The sequence below is a fragment of the Crocodylus porosus genome, unplaced genomic scaffold, assembly GCF_001723895.1.
Source record: "Crocodylus porosus isolate Cpor-Errol unplaced genomic scaffold, CroPor_comp1, whole genome shotgun sequence".
In the NCBI taxonomy this organism is placed as follows: Eukaryota; Metazoa; Chordata; order Crocodylia; family Crocodylidae; genus Crocodylus; species Crocodylus porosus.
This window is the reverse complement of record NW_017728951.1, coordinates 24,217,318-24,238,822: the sequence shown is the minus strand read 5'-3', so window position 1 is coordinate 24,238,822 and position 21,505 is coordinate 24,217,318. Positions and strand designations below refer to the sequence as shown.

The 21,505-nt window shown below is 48.8% G+C and overlaps 1 protein-coding gene across 1 annotated transcript in view; it reads left to right on the top strand.

Moving 5' to 3' along the window:
- Positions 1 to 6: 6 nt before the first annotated feature.
- NEURL1 (neuralized E3 ubiquitin protein ligase 1) overlaps positions 7 to 21,505 on the top strand; it is a 205,823-nt gene continuing 184,324 nt past the window's right edge. The window contains exon 1 of the mRNA XM_019556031.1: positions 7 to 99. Coding sequence (XP_019411576.1) covers positions 39 to 99 — 61 coding nt within the window. The 5' untranslated portion in view covers positions 7 to 38. The remainder of the gene's footprint in view (positions 100 to 21,505) is intronic.

Here is a 21,505-nt window from a genome sequence, read left to right as displayed (position 1 = left end):
CCCTGGGGTGAGCCGGGCTCCGGCACAGCGCCGCGGCCATGGGGAACAGCCTGTCCGGCCTGCCCGCGCTGCCCCGCGCCCACCACGCGCGCCCCAAAGGTAGGCGGGGGCTGCGGGGTGGGCGCGGGTGTGGGAAGCAGGGGCGTGAGGGGCGCGGCCGCGGCCCCCAGCCTCCTGCGCCCTCGGGTGACAGACCCCGTCGGCTCTCCCTCGCCGCCGGGCGAGAGGGACCCGGCTGGCCCAGCTGTCGTGGCCTGTTCCAGAGGACGCGAGGGGGTATCGGGGGCTCCCCGTTTAGGGACCGGGATTTTCCTTCCTCTCGCTGCCTTTGTCCCGCTCGAGTCCCGCGCCAAGTCTAGCGAGGGGGCTGTAAGGACCAGGGTTTTGCGCGTCTCCGCTGGAAGAGGGGAGCGGGGCGTCGTCCGGCCTGGTGGGAAGGCGCTGCTCTCCCACGGGCGCAGGTGGCCGACTAGGCACCCGCGCGCCGGTGAGCACCGCGCGCTCTCGCCCCCGAGGCGGCGACCGAAGCCAAGGATGTCAGGCTTGCTCCGAAAGAGCGAGCGAAGAAGGGCCCCGTTATCTTAACGCTTCACGTCGTTAAGACTTCTTGGCTCTTCCCCTCGGGGGACGCGCGATGGAGCCTCTGAAAAATGGAGACCGCTCCCTGGGTGCTGAGCGTCGAGCTCCTCGTTTGGAAGGCACGGCGGGCGTACAAAGGGTTAACGATGAGGTTGGCGTTCACGGTTGTCCAGCAGGAGGATTTTACCGATATTTTCACGTTCCCCCACCTGCGCAGGATGGCTCGGAGCAGTTTTTGCATGAACGGAGGGCTGTGATAGCAAGGCTTTTGGAGTGGCTCTGCGAGATGTCCAAGATTGGCGTGTACGAGTCGTGTCATGGACTGGGTCCGTCAGCGGCTCGGTGCAGACAAATGCCGTGTCTAACGTTAGACTTGCGAGAGGGGGCTGCTGAACCCTAAACAATGACCCGTCCTCCTCTCTCAAGGCAAACACGAAGGCACGGGTGATGCTGCCATAGTGGGGATGCAGTTGTAAACTGCCGGGAAGGATTTATCTTTACCAATAATGCTGTCAGCTGGAAATCTTTCTCAAGCAACCTTAAGCAGATAAGAATTTGTAAGCTGGAGCCAGAGGGAAGCTGCTTTCTCATCCAGTAGCATTAGTTTAAGGACGAATTCCAAGCTGCTGTATATAAATCACCTGCTTTGTTTCCTTCGTGGCATGCTTCTTTCTCTCTCGATAGTCTATATTTTCTTTCTTTTAATTGAATTTCCTTCCAAGGCAAGGCAACAGGAGGAGTTGTTTGCACATTGTACTAGAACAGACCAGTGAAGTCGTTTCAATTTGAATAAAGAGTTAATAACCAGCTATTGCCTTTGTTATAAAAACCAAGGAACTGCCAGGGACAATATGTGCTTTTTCTGTCTTTTTATTTATTTATTTTTTAAACAGGACTGCCTCAGATCCTACATTTATATGCAGAATAAACAAGTCTGATCAGATCTGACAGGTTCCTGTAAAATGGTTTGGAGGCACAGCAGCGAAAGTATGAATGTCACACTGCTGTGTTACATATCTGCCATTTAGCAGTTTGGGAAGTGTTTTTAATTGAAGGTCTGGTTCTTCTCCACCCGCCTAAAGGTCGGCGTCTGCGAGGAAACCAGGAGGAGCCACCAACCACAAACCAGTGCCCTCATGCTGTAGATGACCTTCTTCAAACTTGGTGGCAGGGATCATTTTTCTTCACTTCTGCAAAAGCAGAGGCTGCTATCTGACTGTATGAAGCTTTTTTAGCGGTGGTTTGGGGGTGCTGGACTCATAGGTGGAGCTGTAAAAGTGCTGATGTGCTGTGTAAAAGTCACGTCTCCATACTCTGTGTGTTTTGTCCCTGCGTCTGTTCAGTCAGGTCTACCAGCTACTAGCCCTGCAAAACCAGCACAGGCGGTCAGCTAGATTTGCTCCCTTCCCGCAGGTCATCCTTTGCTAAGTTTCCATTTGCTTTGCTCTAAGCAAGCCTACTGAAGACTACGAGGTGCTTCAAGTGTCAATGAGGGCACAGAGTGAAGACAGTGGAGACTGACCCGGTATCACTGAACTTTGCTTCTGTCAAGGATGCACAAGAAGGGAAGAACTCACCTTGCTTCTTAGATCCCCAGCGCAGTTCACAGGCCAGGTGGTGTGGATAATCGCGTCCTGCAAACTGAGTGCATTTGATGCAGAGTCTTTGTGCAGCGATCACCTGGATCCTTACTCTGGATCCTCATTCTGGATACAACTGGATCCTCACTCCAACTAGGTCCTCGCGCTGCATCGTCATTCTGGATCCTCACCGACATATTTACAGTTGCTTTTCAGAGAGCCACCCTTCAACATCCCCCCTGGTTCTCTTCTGTTTAAATGGGAAATTCATTCTTCAATGAACATTTCTCTGCAGGAGTTTCTACTTTGCAATGATGGGCTTCGAGATTATACATCACGCCATGGATATTAATCATTATTGTTATTATCAATATTTATATAAGATTAAGGCCTCCCAGGGAGAAGGGGCAGAGGAAACTGAAGATGAGATGGAGAGTGATAGCGGGGAGAGACATGGGAGAGAAGGAGTTGGATAAAGAAGATACATAGGGGTGCTGGTTTTCTCTGATTTAAAAAAATCCCCAATTTTCAGTTTAAAAAAAGGCCCAAATCCACATTTTTTCGTGATTAAAATGAAACACTGCTATATATCTCTCTCTATATATTTATATATTTATATTCTATTTATATATAGATATGTAAATATATCTATGTTACTAGTGTTTCATTTAAATCACAAAAAAATGTGGATTAGGGTTGCTATTTTTTAACCGAAAATTGGGGATTTTTTAAAATCAGGATCTCAGAAACTGGTGGACAGCCAGGATCTGCAACAGTGACCTTGTTTAGATGGGAAGAGTGAGGGAAGAAGAAGAAATCAGATTAATGCTTAGAGGTTTCAGCCAGTTGACCATCAATGGCAGTGGAAAGCATTGGAGGTGGAGGCCACCCAGGACCAGACCAGGGTTTGAAGGGCCTCCCTGGATTTGCAGGGGTGGCTGTGACGGGGACCATTGCCCTATGTGCAGGCAGTGGTGGGAAAGCACACTCCTCACGTGTAACCAAGGCAGGACTACACCGTCACTGCATTTCCATTGTGCGAGGAAAGGATTGTGCTCAGTTCGCTGTCCAGTGAGTGTGACAGCCAGATGAATTACAGGACCCCGTTACCAGCTGAGTCTTTCTTGCTCTCATACAGTTCATGCAAACTGCTAAACAAGTTGTGCCTGGCCATCTGGAATCGAATTGAGCGGAGAAACTCAATCCCATGGATCCTCCAGATGAGAAAGACCTACGAGGCTGTGCAGGTCATTCCTCTGCCTTCTGTACATTTGCTGGGATTCGAGCAGGCCAGCTGCTGGCTTGAATGCAGCAACTGAAGGGACTTCCACTATTACTCCCAGGCATTTATTCTTCAAGCCGATTCATTTAACTTCTGGATGTTTTCCCACATCCTCTTATTTTAAGCCCTGATTTTAAGGTCTAGGTCTTACTCCTAGTTTTAACCTTTGGTGACTCTCCCAACTTGCTATTTAAAACCTTCAGATAGTTTTCATGTTCCATCCTTACCTGTCGCTTGGCCACGCTAGACCAATATAACTTTCCCTCCTCTTATTTTCAGTACACATGCCGTATTTGTTACAAGTACTAATTAGTAGGGCGGTGCAAGATTTCACCCGCTGTTTCGTTCCGAAGCTGTTTTGACGTGTTTTGAGCTCAAAATCAAAACAAACTAAAAGGCTTTGAAACAGCTTCAAAATGAAACGAGGGCACTCAAAATGTTTAAAAAGTTTGGAAACATTTTGAGTTTTGAAGCTGAGCTTCAACACTGGTCCCAGCTGGTGGCAGCAGCCTCCTGTCCTCCGGTGCTTAGATCCGGGGGCCGCACCGCCGGGAGGAGTCCAGTACAGCCCCGCAGCCCTCCTGGGGGTGTGGGCCCCCAGATCCGTGCGCTGGATGAGAGGAGCTGCCGCTGCTGGCAAGTGTCATGAGTTTTGCTTTGAAGAGTTTGAGGTGCAGTTTCCCAGAAACCTTGACACCTGTCTCCTTGAAATATAGCAGGATTCATGCCCGCTAGCATCCCTGCCATTTTCATTCGAATCAGGCAAGAAATGCCGGTTTTAGGCATTTTCATGCTTCCCCATTACAGCCTACGGGCGAAACGTCGAAACAGAACAACGGTTTTGATTAAATGAAACGGAACAGTGCTTCAAAACGATGAAACAAAACACAGTCCCTTGGAAACGCCAGAATGGACATCAGAACGAAACGGTGCTGTTTCACACAGCCCTACTAATTAGTCCCAGGGATGGCTGGTTCGCTGTCATTCAAGCCATTTTTGTGAGTGCCCCATGGGACCAAGGGTCAAGAGGCCTAGGTACTATTGCCAGCTCTGCCCTTGTCTCCAGGTGTGACCATGACCAGTTACTTTTTACCACTCCATGCCTCAGTGTCCTCATCTATAAAATGGGAATAATAATGCTTAGTTCCTCCTAGTGGGGAGATCTGGCATCTGCAAAACTCTTTAAAACTCAAACTGTTTCCGTGTCTCTTCCCTCCGTCCATTCCCTCGGCCTCCCATTCCTTGTTTTGAACACCTCTTCTGAGGAGGTGAGAGGACCCTCATGAAGGAGGGCTACCAGTTGTTGCTCTGATAAGATCGTGCTGTAGGTATATGAACCTCCAGTAAGAGTGCCTGAATTATCTTCATGGGTGGACCCAACTGTCCAGCCAGCCCAGGGTCCTTTTTGCAGTGGTAGCTAATCACAAGGGGTTGTTATTACTGTTACGTACCCTTTGAATTGCAACCTAGTGCTAGACAAAGCTGCAAAGAGTTATGGACTGGAAATAAGCACTGAGAAAAGCAAAGTGATGACAACCTCCAAGATTGCTGCCAGCAGCGTTGATGTGAAGATTGGCAGTGAAAAAGTAGAAAGAGTAACACATTTGAAGTACCTGGGAGTCACCAGCACAGAAGACTTAACATCTGAAATGGAAGTCAGGGCCAGAATAGCCGCTGCCACCAGCCAACTAGCAAAGCTAAAGAAAATCTGGACAAGCAGCAATATTGCACTGAAGGTAAAGTGACATCGGCTGCACGCAGTGGTCAGCTCTACGATGCTTTATGGCTGTGAAGCGGGGATGCTTAATAAGAAGTTTCGGAGAACAGAATTGAAGCTTTGAAATGTGCTGCTTTAGGAGAAGCAATCAGGACTCATGGTAGAGGTGATATCTTTTATTAAACCAACTAGATTTTTGCAAAGAAAAAAATGTCTTTACAACCTGGATACCTGCTTTAGGAGACTACTGCATGTTGTACAGTGAGCACTGGACCAACGGGTCTATCAAGCAGCAAATCAGTCAAGACATTGGAATCTGCGAACCGCTGTTGGAGGTGGCGCGACGAAGGAAGCTGCGATGGTTTGGACAGGTCACGAGAAGCCCAGACTCCCTTGCCAGTGCCATAATGCAGGGCTCACTGGGGGGAAAGATAAAAAAGAGGTAACCCAAGAAGAGCTTTAAAGCCTGGATGGGGCTTCAAGTGACAGTATGCACAAAGCTAGCCAGGCAGGGCAGGGTGGATGAGGGTTGTTACCCCAGTGGTCGCAGCAGCCTTGGCACCGACTCAACTTGACTTTGGATTGCAGAAGCAGCCAGAAGCCCCAGTCAGGATGAGGGACCCCTGCACTAGGGTCTGCACACATGTAACATGAGGCAGTCCCTGCCCCAAACAGCGTAGAGACTGGTTCTTTAGACCAGCAGTCCTTTCTGGTTGTGGGTAACTCCAGTGGGATTCAATAGAGCTATTTAAGGATTCACAAGATTATATTGCGTTTCATCTTCAAAGCACTGTATAAAGCATTAATTGACCCTCACAGCCTCTCTTTAAGGCAGGTGTTGTTCTCCTCGCCCCATTTTATATCTGGGGAAATCAAAATGGAGAAATGCATGAAGGTCTCCCAGCTGGTGATTATTTTATCTTAACCTTTGTAACTGCAGATGCTGGCCTAAACCATCTCAATATATATATCCCATTGCCATGTATGTGTGTCATAAACTCTTCCAGGCAGGTATTTTTATGGGTCTCTGAAAGAAAAGGATAAAGATAGCAATCTGGCTGATATGGGCGTTGCAATAATTGTGTGCTATTGACAGAAATGAGAACCCTGCTGTCAGCTCCACTTCCTTTGTTCACTGGATAAAACTGAATGGGAAGAAAAGGACATGGGTGGCTGGTGAAAATTAGGATTAGGGTTGGAGGGGAGAGGGAGTGGGAAGGGATCAGATATGCATTGCTTGCTGTGAAGGCATGATATAAGCAATGCCATCTAGGAACTCAGAAGAAGCCCAGGCTGGTACATCCCTTATGGCCTTGGCCAGAAGGATGTGATTGTGGGGAAGAGGGGCCTTCTGACCTACCTCTTGCCATACCTGGGATGGCATAGGGGAGGACTGAAAATCAGTAGGTATCACGTGGCCTCAGGGTGGGTCTCTCCTGAGTGACGTTGCGTTGTCTTCCCACCATGTCCAGTAGATCTAAGGTGGACCCATCACAAGGATGAAGGTGACTCACGTAGCCCTTCTGTTGAGGTTGCTCCACTGGGTCCCTTCTGCTTCCTTGTGCTTGATTTCTGTCTCTACACCTGGATTTTCTCCCTCCCATCGTCCTGCTGGGGTAGCAGGTATTCTTTACACTTCATTAGGTTGATATGACTTTCCCCCAGGCACTAGGTTTCTCCCAAGCAACTGAATTTTGATTTACAGCCCTGAAACTACCTTTCCTGATCCAGATTTCTAATTACACTGCTTTATCGACCTTGCCTTTTTGTTCCCTTTTTGCAAGTCTGGGAGCCTGCTAGGGAAGCAGGTACAGTTGAACTTGACAATGGCTTTTCAAAGTCACATGCTGGCCTGCCAGCAGGAGGCTGTGAAGGCTATATCCAAAAGTCACTTTGATTGCAAACGGCAAAGGGTCCCGTTGTCCTACCCCTACACCCACATGGGACCAGGGCAGGAAACTCCAGGAGGAATTCATGTTCTTGGTGAAGCTCGTGAGCATATTGCACTATTTGTAGGGGTCTGGACTAGAGCTCTGACCCCTCGGCTTCCAAAACGCTGGCCGCTATTGCTTGGGGCCTTCTTTAGCTGGTACCTATAGCAAGACCTGTAGTGTGTCAGTGGGGTTGTCGGGTCCAGAAACCCTCTCGCTCTGCGCAGTATTACAGGCAGGTCCAAGGCAGTTTTCAAGGGATTGTACTTTCCAGTAGGAAGGGCTTGAGAGAGAGTTGAAGGGGGTGGAGTTGCGGTCTCCCAGCACTGGATCTCTTGCATATAGGTAAGGAAGGGTGGCCTCAGTCCTGCAGTGGCAAAGGTATGTGCAAGATGGCTTTGCCCCTCTCCTCGTGGGGGCACCTTGGTCAGGTCAGAAGTGATGTGTAGGAACTAGCAGGAATTGCTTCAAAGGCAGAGCCACAGGAGCTAATTTTACATGGACGCTCTAGGGTGGAGGGATGCATGTTCAAGTATGTATGTGCAAATGCTGCATGGAGAGACCCTTGCTCCAATCTGTGCCTCCTATTGCTGGCTCTGCCCCATTCCCAGATGCATGAGAGGGTGCAGTAAAAAGCTGTACGTACAGGAGTGATTCATCTTTGTTATCTGCCTCTTATCACCTGGTCGGGATCAGCGATACTGCAGGTAATCTGGTTTCTAGACAGTGGCACTTCCTGAGATCACCCAGCTGAGCTCTGTTATGTGTGTGGCACACCGTGCAGTCATCTCACCTTGTACAGGAAATGATCCTCTCCTTAGTGACCCTCTTGCACAGATCACCAGGTTCCTGGCACATTTTAATGATCCTTTCTCAGAAACATGGGGAACTGGGAGGGGGGAGAATAGCTCAAGGTTGCACTTCTGTTGCCTTTTTCTGCCCCTCACTGTGGATCCATCAGAACAGGATCTCTCTTCTCCATAAAAGTGGAGGGGAGAGAATGGCCCGTTCCTTAGGACCTAAGTCCAGGTCCTTGTTCTGAGTCCAGATTTATTCGCTCAGGGACTACAGCTGGAGGTAATGCTCCATGAATCCTGCAGCCTTTGTTGCAGAGCTTGCATGGTCAGGTGAGCTCCAAGATCGCCCCTTCAAACCTCTCCAAGCCCAGGGGAACAGAAACCGAGGTGTGCAGACGTCCCGGTGATGGGCAGAGCGAGGGAACCTGCCCTGAACCATGTATCGGGGCCCCAGAGTCCTGACAGCTAAGGGAATATCACCTTGGAGCTGGAGGATGTGGGCTCTGTTCTTGTCACTGTCTATCCATACCGTAGTCAGGCCGTACTGCACATAGCTGCTCGTAGGATTGTTGCCACCTTTTGCTTCCTGCCTTTGAAACCTTATGCCATCTCTGCGTCTGGGGAAGATCTGATATGTAGTGGCCTGGCAGATATCAAATCTGGCAGCTGCCACTCTTATCTGCTGCTGTTCCCATAATCAGCTGAAACAGTCACTGCAGCACTGCCAGCTTGTTGCCCAGAGCAGGTGTATGGCACCTGTTTCACTTCTTGGTCACTCAGATACCCTAAAATGTAAGGACAGGCTATGCTGGAGTCCATGTCCTTTTATTTCTGAACCAGCCTCCAGAGAGACGCCCAGAGCAACACGTGTCCCTTCACACTGCCTGCCTTTGCAGGCACGGTCGCTCTAGGATCAGCTCTCCCCAGCATTGTCGAGGTGCTCAGCTCGGTTCTGTGAACTGCAGCCTGCTGCAACATCCACTGGGATCTTGTCAACGCGTACTGAAAGTTAGGACAAACCTGTGCTGCTGGCTCTGCTGCGACTGCAGCTCGGGCAGACACACCTGAGTTGCCTTTAAACCATGTCACTATAGTTCGTCAGCTAGCAGTTCCCAGCCCGCTAGCCTGAAGTGAACCCAGGTGAGTCTGAGAGACGGTCAGGGCAGTCTCAGCAGGGTGGACACAGCCTTGGATGTCCCAGAAACCTTTAGAGATCAAATACAGCCATGCAGCTGGGGCAGGAGCAGCAATCAGCCTGCCTCGTTCTCTCGATGCAGTCCTGCTGCACTGAATTAACTTCCACAGCCTTGAGGCAGAGCCGTTATTAAGAAGTCTCATCTTTTGGCTGTTCCTAGGTGTCCCTAGCCAACAAAGCTATGCACGCTAGCCCACAGATATATGCCGTCAGTTAGTTTGCCTTTCAATTGCTGAATTAAAATAGGACAGCGTGCCCAGTGTAGCGGGGAGAAGGATGCTGTCTAAGTGCACGCACCCCTGTTTCCTGCACTTAAGCTTTAACTTGTTGCTGAAGTGCAGGGAACAGTTCTGTCTTTTTAGGACAGCATTACAAAGCCAGACTTCAGCAGCGTTGCATGTAAAAAGTAGCTCAGTGGTTCTTAACCTTGTTAGACTCACGGCACCCCTCACTAGACACAAGGCACCTTCCAGAAAATGTTTAGCTTTCACTCTTTTGGCTATAGACAAAAAATAGAGCAATTCTGCTACTGCAAAGAACTCAGGAAGGGCAGAGAGTTTTGGGCACTGTTTGAAAGCTCAGACTTTTATCTTGTGAATCACGTGCAGGTGTTTGCACACCTAACACTGCTAATGTGCATCACCTTAAAAGGATCTCTTGACACCCCACAGTGCTGTGTTACCCCAGTTGAGAGTCACTGTAGCAGGCGTTAGTGGTGCCAGGTTGCTTTCAGTGGGAAGATACCGTAAGGTTTCTCAATCAAATGAATGATTAGTACAGGAAACAAATAGGATTTGGAAAATTATGAATAACTTTTAAGCAATAAGGTTACTGGTATGCCTTGTAGTGACTATCCCCTTTGTTGCCATTGCACGCTGAAACAGAAGTTTTCAGTGGAGCATGCCCATGTCGCAGGTTTAGCACACGCACAAAGCTCATTCCTCAGTGATCTCCTTGCAGAGGTGATTTTGTATTCTTTATCAAGGGCCGTAGTATGGTGTGCGTGGAGGAGAAAGATGTGGGTTCTTCCAACATGGAGAAGAATGGGAGCTTCATTTCTTTTCCAGGTGCTTTCAGAAAACTAGCAGCAAATGAAGCAGCCTGGGGGTTTGCACAGCTAGCAGCAGTCTGCCCTCCCGTGAACAACTTAATCATCCTCAGCTGCTCATGAATCAGAAACCTGTAGCCTGTCACCATAATGCTGCAGAAACCCAGGTCTCATAGCAGCCCCTCGCAGTCCTGTATGCATCGGCCGCTACTACTTTGAGTAATAGCTACCTCTTTTCCAGTATTAGGTTAATAACCTTTCCCCTGACTGCAGTCTTGATTGGCTTTGGCTGTCGGAGGGTGACAGGTTCCCTACTGTGAAAACATCCTGAACAACCTCAGCAAAAGCAATGGATAGTCCTCGGTCACACATTTACTTTTCCCATTGGATGTTGCTGACTAGAGCTGTGCGATTAGCTGATTTTGAGTTGTGTGGCTAAACTGAAAACCATCAAAATAGATTTTTTGTTTTAAATGGACCTGAACTGGTACTTTCCCACCTTTTTTGGCACATTTGAAAAAATAGTTTTGCCTTGAGCAGACCCTGGGTATAACTTGAGATTTGCATACTGCTCCGTGTTGTCAAAGAGGGCTGCAGGCCTGCGCAGTGTCTGGTGGGGGAAGTGCTGTTGGAAGAGGATGGTCTAGGGCAGGCGTGTAACCTGGCTTGCTGATCGGGGCTAGGTGCAGAGTGGGATGGTGTGGCTGGGGGGTGCTCCTCAGGCTGCATCTGGATCCGTTTCCTGAGGTGGCCCCTGCACGTGCCCTGCTCTTGAATTTCTAGCCTCTCTCGCAGCCCTGCAGGCCAGATGATGTGGCTCTGTGGGTCAGATCTGACATCTTGATCTAGTGGTTTAAGGTACAGCGTGGACCTAGCCTTGATTTCTGGCTTTGTTGAAGACTGGCTGTGTGACTATTAGTAGATCGCTTCACCTCTCTGCGCCACCATTTTGCTGGCTGTAAAATGGGGGTAATGGTTTCTCTATGTCCCAAAGGGGCTGGGAGGCAAAATTCACTGACGTATATGCAGAGAGGTCATTTGCCATGTTAGTCTGAAGACAGGTTTTTAAAGTATCTGAAAAAAAGAAACGAGTAGCTCCGATTCTTCTCTAGTGTGGAAGTCCATCTCAGACATGCGCCCGTGCTCTGCCTTCTGCCTAAGGCATGTGCAGTTCAGCTCTGGAGGTACAAATGATTGTTGTCATCAGTGCATATGCCTGTTATCACTGAGTTTTTGTAAAACCACTGCTGCCTTCATCTGACTGCAGGCTACTGTATCTGCTGTTGGCCAAGTGAATGCTTTGTATGGAAACACCTGAATTTTCCAAAGTACTTATTAGCACACACAGGGCCAGATTTGCAGAGGCGCTGGCTGGGTATTTATGCACCAAATTAGCCAGTCAGGTTTTTCAATAGGAGCCAACCATTTCAGGGCCCTGAGCCACTCTGAAAATCCAGACCCAGGTGACGCCGGTAGCTGCTCACAGCTCAATATCTGACTTTTATTTAAGAGCCTAAATGGGAATTTCTCCTTGTTTGAAAAATGTGGCCCCAGGGGTGGGCTGTGCATTTTGGAAAACCTGCCCCACGGCACCTTTCATCCAAGGATCTTCGAGCACTCTGCAAAGATAGCTGTAGTCATCTCCTTTTTGTAGATGGCAAAACTGCAGGATAGAGAAGTTAAGTGACTCACCCGAGATCACACAGCAGATCTGCACTAGAGAACGGGACCCAGATTTCTGCAGTCCTGATCTCTTGATATAGCACATGACTCTTCTCCCTAGAAATGGCCTAAAAATAATACATATTGTCCTTTGGATATTCTGCCCTTAGCCTTCATTAAAGCTAGATTTCACATTCAGACAGAGTCCGATGAAACATAATCATATTATGCTCAATCCATTCTAATTGACATTGTCAACATACGATTTAGAAATCCCATTGGTCATCTTTTATTCTCTGTTAGGCATCAGCTCTGCTTGATTTCTCTTTAATTGCTACTTGAATGGAGACGTGCCTCTGCTTTCTGCTCCACTGGTCATCAGCACCATCTCAAGTAAAGATTAGCATAAGAGTGTTAACGTGCTAGTAGACAGGGTTTTGCCTGTTAAACCCAGTTTACATAGACCCAGAGCTTATTCATTATCCAGAGTCCAACTTTTATTCCTCAGAAAATCAGTTCAGATTTCCAGCTTAAGCCATATGTGTTTAATTTATTATTCAATTTAATTAATCCAGGTTTGTTATTTAAGCACCTGGTGCTATTATATATAGTGTCTCTGATATTTTTTCCAGGCAAGATGCTTGTTTTTTTTTAACTAAAAACAAAAGAATATTTTAGATGAAAAGGAGAAAAGGTTTGGTGAGGGACGGCAATGATTACAGCAGTGTCTTTGGAGCGGGAATGGATAGCTTCCGTCTCACCTTTGCCACTGACTGAGTTGTGCTACCTTGGGGCAACACAAAGAAAAATCATAGCTCGCTAATCTATTAGGTTGTTGGAGTAGGTCAGTGAAATAGTGAAGAAAGGGGAAGCAGTTGAGAGAAACTACCTGATCTTTTAAAAATATGTGACAGAAAGCATCGTGGGTGGTTATTATAGCCACTGGGTAATCCTGAGCTGATAACTAAGGGGTCGTTAGGAACAATTATGAAACATATTATGTCACCGTTACATAGATCAGTGGTTTGCCTTCTCCTGGGATACTGTGCAGCTCACGTGGTCTAAAGTGGATAGGGTAGATCTAGATGGGATTCAGAGATAGATGATAAACCATGTTGTGTAAAAATTCATAGATCAGAAGGGACGCAATGGATCATCGTGTCCAACCCCCTGCCCCAGGCAGGAAAGAGGACCGAGATCAGATGACCGCAGCCAGGTGACTGTCAAGCCCCCTCTTGAAGACCTCCAGGTTAGGTGACGGCACCACCTCTCTTGGAAGCCCGTTCCAGTCTCTGGCCACCCTTACTGCAAAAAATGCACCCATTATTCCTAGTTACTCCCTGGGGCGCTCTGGTAAACAGCGCATCCCCAGTTCCCTGCTGTCCTCCCCTGATAAACTGATAGGCGGCTACAAAGTCACCCCTCAGCTGTCTTTTGTAAAGGCTGAAGAGCTCCAGATCCCTCAACCTCCCCTCGTAGGGTCTTTCCTGGAGACCACTAACCATGCGAGTGGCCTCCTCTGAGCCCTCTCCAGACCCTCCGTGTCCCTCCTGAAGTGCGGCGCCCAGAACTGGACACAGTACTCCAGCTGCGGCCTGACCAGTGCCGCATAGAGGGGGAGCAGCACCTCCCTCGATCTGTTGGTCATGCGTCTGCTAATGCATGACACGTTGCGATTGGCTTTGTTGATGGCCTCAGTACACCGCCGGCTCACGTTCATCTTGGAGTCAGCTGTGACTCCAAGATCTCTCTCAGCCTCTGAGCTGCTGAGGAGGGCATCCATCCCCCAACCTGTAGGCGTGCTGGGGATTCCTCCTCCCCAGGCGGAGCACCTTGCATTTGTCCTTGTTGAATTGCATCCTATTTCATTCCACTCATTGATCCAACCTGCCCAGGTCAGCCTGTATCTACTCCCTGCCCTCTGGTGTATGCCCCATAACTTGCTATCATCTGTGAACTTGGAGAGGGTACTCACCACACCCTCGTCCAAATTGCTGATGAAGATATTAAATAACACTGATCCAAGGACCGACCCCTGCGGGATCCCACTGCCCACCTCCTTCCAGGCTGAGAACAATCTGTCCACCACCACTTTCTGGTGCGGTCCCTGAGCCAGTTGCCACCCCCGTGTCTGTGTAGGCGTCCACTCCACAGCCCGTTAGCTCCCCTATGAGACTAAGATGCAAAACTGTGTCGAAGACCTTCCTAAAATCCAGGTAGATGACATCAGCCTCCGCTCCTGTGTCAAGGCAGTGCGTGACCTGGTCATAAAAGGCTCTAAGGTTTGTCAGGCAGGAGCTGCCTGCGATAAACCCGTGCTGTTTCCTTTCAGCATTGTTTCCCCTGCTGGGCCTTCACAAATACGCTCTTTGATGATTTTTTCTTGTATTTTCCCAGGGATAGAGGTAAGACTGACTGTTACCTAAAGTTACCTGGCTCATCCCTTCTCCCCTTCTTAAAAATGGGCGCCACGTTGGCACTTTTCCAGTCCTCAGGGACCTGGCCGGAGCACCATGAAAGCTCAAACAGCCGTGCCAGCGGCTCTGCTACAACACTGGCCAACTCCTTCAGCGTAAAACTCCATATCTTAAATGAGACTGGAATAGCAGAACTGCCCATTTAAGAGCGGCGATGAATGAGACTGGAAGTAACACAAGTGCACAAACTAATCAACAAGGCAGAGAAGATTAATTGGTCTCTCCTACTTACCTACCCTCGTATTGCAAGACAAGGGGAGAAAGCTGAGTCTTAGGATCATCTAGTTGATAAAATTGGAAGGCAGATCACTGAAAACAGAGAAGACATGCTTTGACTGCACAATGGGAAGTTTTCCTGTGAAACTCCCTGCCAGAAGAAATCAGGGCCAAGAACACAATAGGCTTACAACATGAATTGGATGGTTATAGGCAAACAAGGTCCTTTGGGTGAATCTGATATCTTTTATCAGACCAACCTAAACAGTTGGAAAAAAATTTTTTAGCAAGCTTTCGGGTTTAAAAACCCTTGACAAGCATGTGACACAGGATTTAACAAAAAAAATCCCCAAAGTTTGAAAAGGACGTAAGCCCTCGTGCTGCAGGACACAGAACAACTTCTAATGGGCAGGGAGTACCTTGTATGGCCAGGGTACTCCATAATAGCTCATTCCTCTGAAATGCTGGCTATGGGTGACTGCCGGACACAGGCTGCTGGGATAGACAGGCCCTAGGTCAGATACGGGATGGCAGCTCCCCATCTTCTGTGCCACATTTAATGTATTTGCTTCCCAACAGCTTGCAGGGGTGACATTTAATTATACAAACACAGAAGATTTCTCATGTTTAAAACTCTGACCAGCTTCTGCTCAGCATTTCTGACCCAAAAAGCCCTGTTTTTGGCAGAGCTGGACTGCCAGTAAGGAGAGATGAGGACCCTCCTCTCCCCGCCGTGCCCAGTTCCTTTAGTTCTGCTCTGTGCTGCATTAGCTGTGGCAGGACATTTTTACCTGCTGGACAGGCAGTGCCCAACATACAGTGAGCTGGTGCTTTGAGTTCCTCTTCTTCTGGGCACTTACAGCACTTAGTGGCAGTCTCAAGAGACAGGCTAAGGATCCAGCAGGCACTGAGATTAACCAGCTCAGGGCAACACTCGTGGTTTTTGCAGGGAGCAGTGGAGACCGTGCAAGGAAGCCGCAGCTCTCCTTGCTCTTTCCCTAGCAGCATCTAGCTTACGGCTGAGCGGAGGCCTGCAGTTGTCAGCCCAATACCTTCCCCCAGCTCGGAAACCATCAGGAAAGAATTGAAAAGCAGCGGGTGGCAAGAGGGTTTGCAAGTCAGCTCCAAATTTGGCCATGTAGAGGCCAGGTCCATTATTAATAAACATGTAAAAAAATTGTACTCTGCAAATGGTGCCGTGACGCAGGGAAGTGGCATGCAGAATTAAAATTTCATATGGTGGCCTTACAGTAAAGGTTTCATGATACATCGCCAGCAAGGCTGCTAAAAATACCCTCGTTATCTAATCTTCCAACTCTGAATATGACAGAAGGTTGCAAGTAGGAAAACAGTTTGGTGTTGATTTTAGCTGTTTTCCCGCTGCTTCCCTGGCCTGCGCTCTGGCTTCGTGGTGATGCCCCGTGTCATTCAAATGGGGACAGCATTATTCAAAAGTACAGCGTGTCACTGGGAGGAGGAAAGGTTCAGACAAAGTGCCAAAGATTTATGACATGGTTTAGATAAGGCCACGGAGGACCCGAGATGAGAAACTTAATGCTCATTTTCAGTCTAACTGCATTTTCCAGGGCGTAGCGAGAACTTTGCTCCCCCGTGCCAGATGGAGAGCAAGGGTTTCTGTTAATTAAATATTTCAAATCCTTTGCTGCAGATAGAGCTGATTTGCCCAAGAAATTAGTGGGATGCGTGATGTATTCTGGGCCACGTGTGCACAGGTTTGGGACCTGATCCAAAACCCAGTTCAGATCAGCAGAAGCACTTCCCAGGACAACATAGGAAATAGGACTTGGGGGACTCTTGGGTTATCACATCCAGTCCTCAGCTGTCAGGCTGCTTGTCCCTGCTGTTTCTCCAGTATATTTACCGAGAGCAATTGTGTTCCCTCTTGGTCTTTGTCTGATTAAGCTGAAGAAGCCCATCTCTTTTAGGCAGTAGGGTCATGATGGGCAGGATAAGTGGGGCACGAGCCCTGCGCACTACTATTGGGGGTGCTGGGATGGAGCTAAAGGGTCTCACCCTCCTGTCCTCCCTCCACCCTTGCAGCCTGCACCTCCCCTGCCAGCTCCGGCTCCAGCAGCGGGGAGGGTAGAGCAGTGGTGCCCCAGGGTGCTGCTGTAAGAGGAGACGTCACCTCTGGTTTTTTCCTCACAGTGTAGTTGGCCACTCAATACAAGTGTCCATGGTAAAAAAAAGATATGAAATCTCCCCCTACTGCCCTCATGGGACACCAGGAGCTACTGCCTCCTCGGACACAAAACTGGGCAGTTCCACCTCTGCTTTTAATCTCTTTTTGTCAGAGCAGATTTTCTCTTCCCCTGATCATGCTAGAAGCCCTTCTTTGTACCTGCTCCAACCTGCACTTCTCTCCTGCTCATGGGTGATCAGGACTGTGCACGGCATCCCAGGTGAGGCTCACGGTGTCATGTACGATGGCATTCATACTGCCGGGCCTCCAGCAGCGAGGCTTCTCCCGACACGCTGCAGGATCGCGTTGGCTTTTTGCACGGCTGCATCACACTGTTGGCTCCAGCTGGCCTGTGACTGCAGACTCAGGTCTGTCTTTTCCTCTGTTATTTCCAACTGACCAGCCCTCCTGTGACAGCAGAAATTCTTGCTGTTAATCCTTATTTTATCTAATTTCTATTACATGAGTCCTCAGGCTCCCCCATTTCTTCCTGCTTGATATGCTGCTGCTCCTCCAGATCAGCCTCTCTCCAGCCTGATCATTCCCCTTTCATCTTCTTTTCACTGTTTTCTTATTCCCCTATAACAGTGCTTGTGCTAATCCCCACTGTTTCCAGCCCTTCACCCAGTTCCTTTTGGAGCCCTTCCCTGCTTGCTTCGTCTTTTGCTTGGGGTGCCAATTCCAGTGGTTGGATCAGGGCAAAGTTGAATTATCAATTTTAATAAATAGTTTCCTTAATTTCTCAAAGTGTGCACATTTGCAAGCAACCTTAGCAGCAGACCTGCTCTTTTCATTTTCCATTACATTTAATTTTAGGCCTCTAAACCATTCTAGTCTAGACAGGTTCTTATACAGCGCTCATCACGATAATATCTGAGCCCTTCCACGAGTGTAGTTAGCAACGTGACTAACACACGTCACCTGCTGTGACAGATGTTCATCTGTCCATCCTCATTGCCTGCACTAGGTATTGTCAGAGACAACTTATCCTTGCATTGCTGCCCTTGATTAGAAGCTAATCAAGGGCACAGGCTCCCTTTGGCTTAGGTGCAAGTTAGACATATGCAGTGGTTAGAGGATGTTAACACGTGGGGTCCTTTAATCTAGTATCATTGTATTAATCGAGGCATTTTTATTTCACTGCATGTACACACATTTCTGTTTCACTGCAGGCACATGCTTATCCTTCTTCCAGCCAGACGGCAGACATCTAGTAAAATGAAAGGACTGGTTTCTGGAAAATCTGGAGTTGGATTTGTCTGTTTTCCATACAGCCAGAGCTCTGTGATGTGTAACTAGGAGAACTGCACTGTGGCTCCAGAGCAGTGCTTCTTAACTGGGTGTTCGAGATCCATCCAAGGGTGCCGTGGGATGTCACACAATGTCAGGTTTGCAAACTTGATTTGTGAGAGAGCCCCAGAGATTTCAAATAGAAATCCATAGCTGAGGTTTTTCAGCGATGGAAAAACTGCTTTATTATTTTTCTGCAGTCAAAAAAAGAGTGCAAGCTAAGAGGTGGTCTTTTCCAAGGGGTGCCCCAAGTCTACCCAGGGGTCCCTTGGGTGTCAGAGGTTGAGAAGCTCGGCTCTGGAAGCTTATTCTCTCTGGTGGTTTCTTTATGTTGATTTAGACATGTGGGAATAGGTCACTCTCATACAAAGCACTAAATAGACATTTGCTTTTAATGATTAATTTTTCAGTTCCCACCAGCATTAGCTGGGTTCAGGAAAGCAACCCAACCTATATGTAGAAAAGCTTTCATTTTCATTACTAAGCATAGAGTCACCCAGATCTCTGCCAGTGAAAGCATTTTCTCCTCCACTTTTCTTTGCTTTATTTTTCTGTCCTTTGATGCAAGGAGTGTTTTACTCAGCTGCTTTTCCATGCCTGAGTGTAATGGGGTTATTCAAGCTGCCCCCACAAGGTGCGTGGGGGGTTAATTAGCCTTCTTGGAAGGGAGGAAAGCTGCTTATCACACCCCAAAGAGATGTAGAGGCTGGAGTCCCGCAGAGTGGGTGCTGACAGCTGGGCCTTGTTGAAGCAGGATTTCTCCGAGTTGCATTGGCTCTCAGGGAGGGGACAGGCTGTTTCTGAACTTGCAGTTTCCTCCTTTCAGAGTTCAGCACCAAGCAGTGCAGTGGGCACAGGACCGTGGGCTTGCCCACGTCTGGGCTGGAGAGACGGGGCCGTTGCGTCACGAACCCCCCGGGAGAGGGTACTGCAGGGCTGCGCGTTGGTGTCCGATCTCCCCACCCCTGGTGCAGCTGCCCCATGGGGGCTTTGGTTGTGCTGATTGTCAGTGGCAGGAGCAAAATGCAGGTGAACAGTACTGGCACCGCACAGGACCGCATGCCAAAACCCAGCCTGGGGAGGGGTGGTCTCTACGTGTATGTACTACTGGCCCCTGCTGTTGCCTCCACGGCCTCTTCTCCCAGCCCCCTCGACCTGCTCCGGTTGCTTCCTCTCCCTGCAGAGTCTCTGATGATCTAGTGTGCCTTACGTTCCTCTTCCCAAGCCCGGCGCCTCCAGGCTCCCTGACACAGGGCTCGGTTTTACAGCGGGACTGAAAACCTGCTGCTGGCGGGGGAGAATGGGAGCGAAGGCGTGGGAATGATTCAAGCAGCGGTGCAGGTGGATGGAAGGGATGAGCTCTCCACAGCCTTTCTGGGGAGGCAGGGTGACATCAGCAGCCCCATCTCTGCAAGGCCCATTTCTTTCTTTTCTTTGATCTAGTTTCCCTTGGGAAAAGAAGGGGGTGGCTGATGACTAAAGCTCACACCTACTCTCTTCTGCCTGCTTGGCTGATGAGATAGACGCACCATGGTAACTTGTCTGACACCACTTCCGCAGCGCCTGCTCCCTTCCCTGCAGATGCCTGGGGGAGTTAGCACGGGGATCCAGCTCCTGGGGAAGTTCGCCTCCTGCAGAGACGACTAGAAAGCGACTTCCCTCCTTCCTGTTAGCACTCAGCACCTGAGGATCACAAAGCACTTCATAAATCTTTGGTAGTTAATTAAGTCTTGCTGTGCCCTGGAGGGGGAGATGTGCTGAGCAGGAACTTTGCAGAGCTGTGGTCCCCTAGGACCCTTGTGATTTTTCCCTGCGCAGCATGCCTTGGTAAACAATTGTTTCGTCACAGGGGCTGGGGGAGGACTGGGATCCTCCTGCTCCAGAAGCAGCATCTTTATTTTGCATTTAAAGCCTAGATGAAACACAAGTGAGGAGATCTCACTGTGCCCAGCAGAGGGCAATCACACCCCCCCCCTTTAAAAATGCACGATTGGGCATAACAACGCTGTTTGTTACGTGTCTACCTATCAGTTCACTAGCAGCTGAGGATGGAAAGAAAGGGAGTTCCATTATCACCTCGTTTTAAATTTGGGGGAGAGACTGAGATGCTGTGAGGTTAAGCGACTTTCCCAAGGTCGTGCAGTGAGTCGGTGTCAGAGCTGAGCGTGTACAGCTTCTTTCTCCTGGCCGTCCCATCGTTTACACCTGGCTGATTCAGTGTGAAGAACCAGGCCCCGAGTCCAGTCCTGCATGCCGGTGGCCTCCTGCAGCCACTAGTCCACATTCCCTCCTCTCTGAGGTCCCCGTTCAGCAAAGCGGTTAAGCGAGCACTTCAGCTTTACACGCACGTGTCATCCCCTCCCTATCAGCAAATTACCTAGAGTGTTATCCTGGGGGAAGCTGAGCACATGCAGCTCCCAGCGCATTAATGGGAGTAGAGGGTGCTTGGCTTCTTGCAGGATCCTGTCCCCTGTGCACATCTTTCTGTCCTCCTGAAATCCATGGCATGGTCACTTGCCCTAAAGCACAGCACACACTTAAAAGCTTTGGCTGTTTTGAGGTGTGAGTGAGCTACTTGGCTCCTGGGATTTTGACATTTCCCATTTCCCTCTCCAAATAAAAGAAGTCAGAAAGGGTTAGGAAAGACATGCTCTTTTGGACCCCCAGCCACGCACACAGATACCACTTTCCTCTCGTGTCAGTGCTCAGCCCTGGACATGGGGTTTTGCTGCTGCAGCTGAGTGAAGGTCAGGCTGGCTGTGTTCAGCCTTTGAAGCACTCCCTGAAATGCTTTGCCAGAACACTGCTGAGCCAAAATAGGAATTTAATAATAAAAAGCACTGTTCCATGCTGCTTATCGAAACAGGTCTGGCATAGGAGGCTTTCATGGGCAGTTCTGATGGTTGACTGAGCTCAGTAAAGGATGCCAGGTATTTGTGCCCTTGTGTGGGTTTGTCTTGTAGATTAGGATGTGTTAAAAGCAGGGGGCAAGGATGTCTTAGGGCAGGATATCTTTTATTGGACCAACTATGTAGTTGGGATAAAGTTAGACGAATGCAAGACATTCTTCACCAGGTCCTGACAACCAGTGCCTTGTATTCGAAAACTCATCTATGTTTAACCCGGTAATGTTGTTGGTGCAATAAAAGATATTGCCCTAAGAAATCCTTGCCTCTCGCATAATATCTGGGCCATCACGGCAGCATCATCAATCTTACACCAGCGTAACTTAAAAACAGGGGTCATCCTTGAGATAAATGCATTAAGGAGCAACACAAGGCTCCAGATAACTGTTAGTGCTGGTAGGTTGTGTCGCTCTCTATTATTTGGATATTTTAAAGCACTGCTGCTTGGTTTCTTCAGACTGCTGTCCTTCTTAGACCCCTGAAAAGCCATTAACTTGTCTGCCTTGGTAATGCTCCATTGTCTTGGCCATAAGCGGTTTTTCGGGGACTCTGGCAGGATAGAATAGGATCACATTTAGGGATCTAAGAAAATATCATGTACTATACACTATAGGAACTGTGT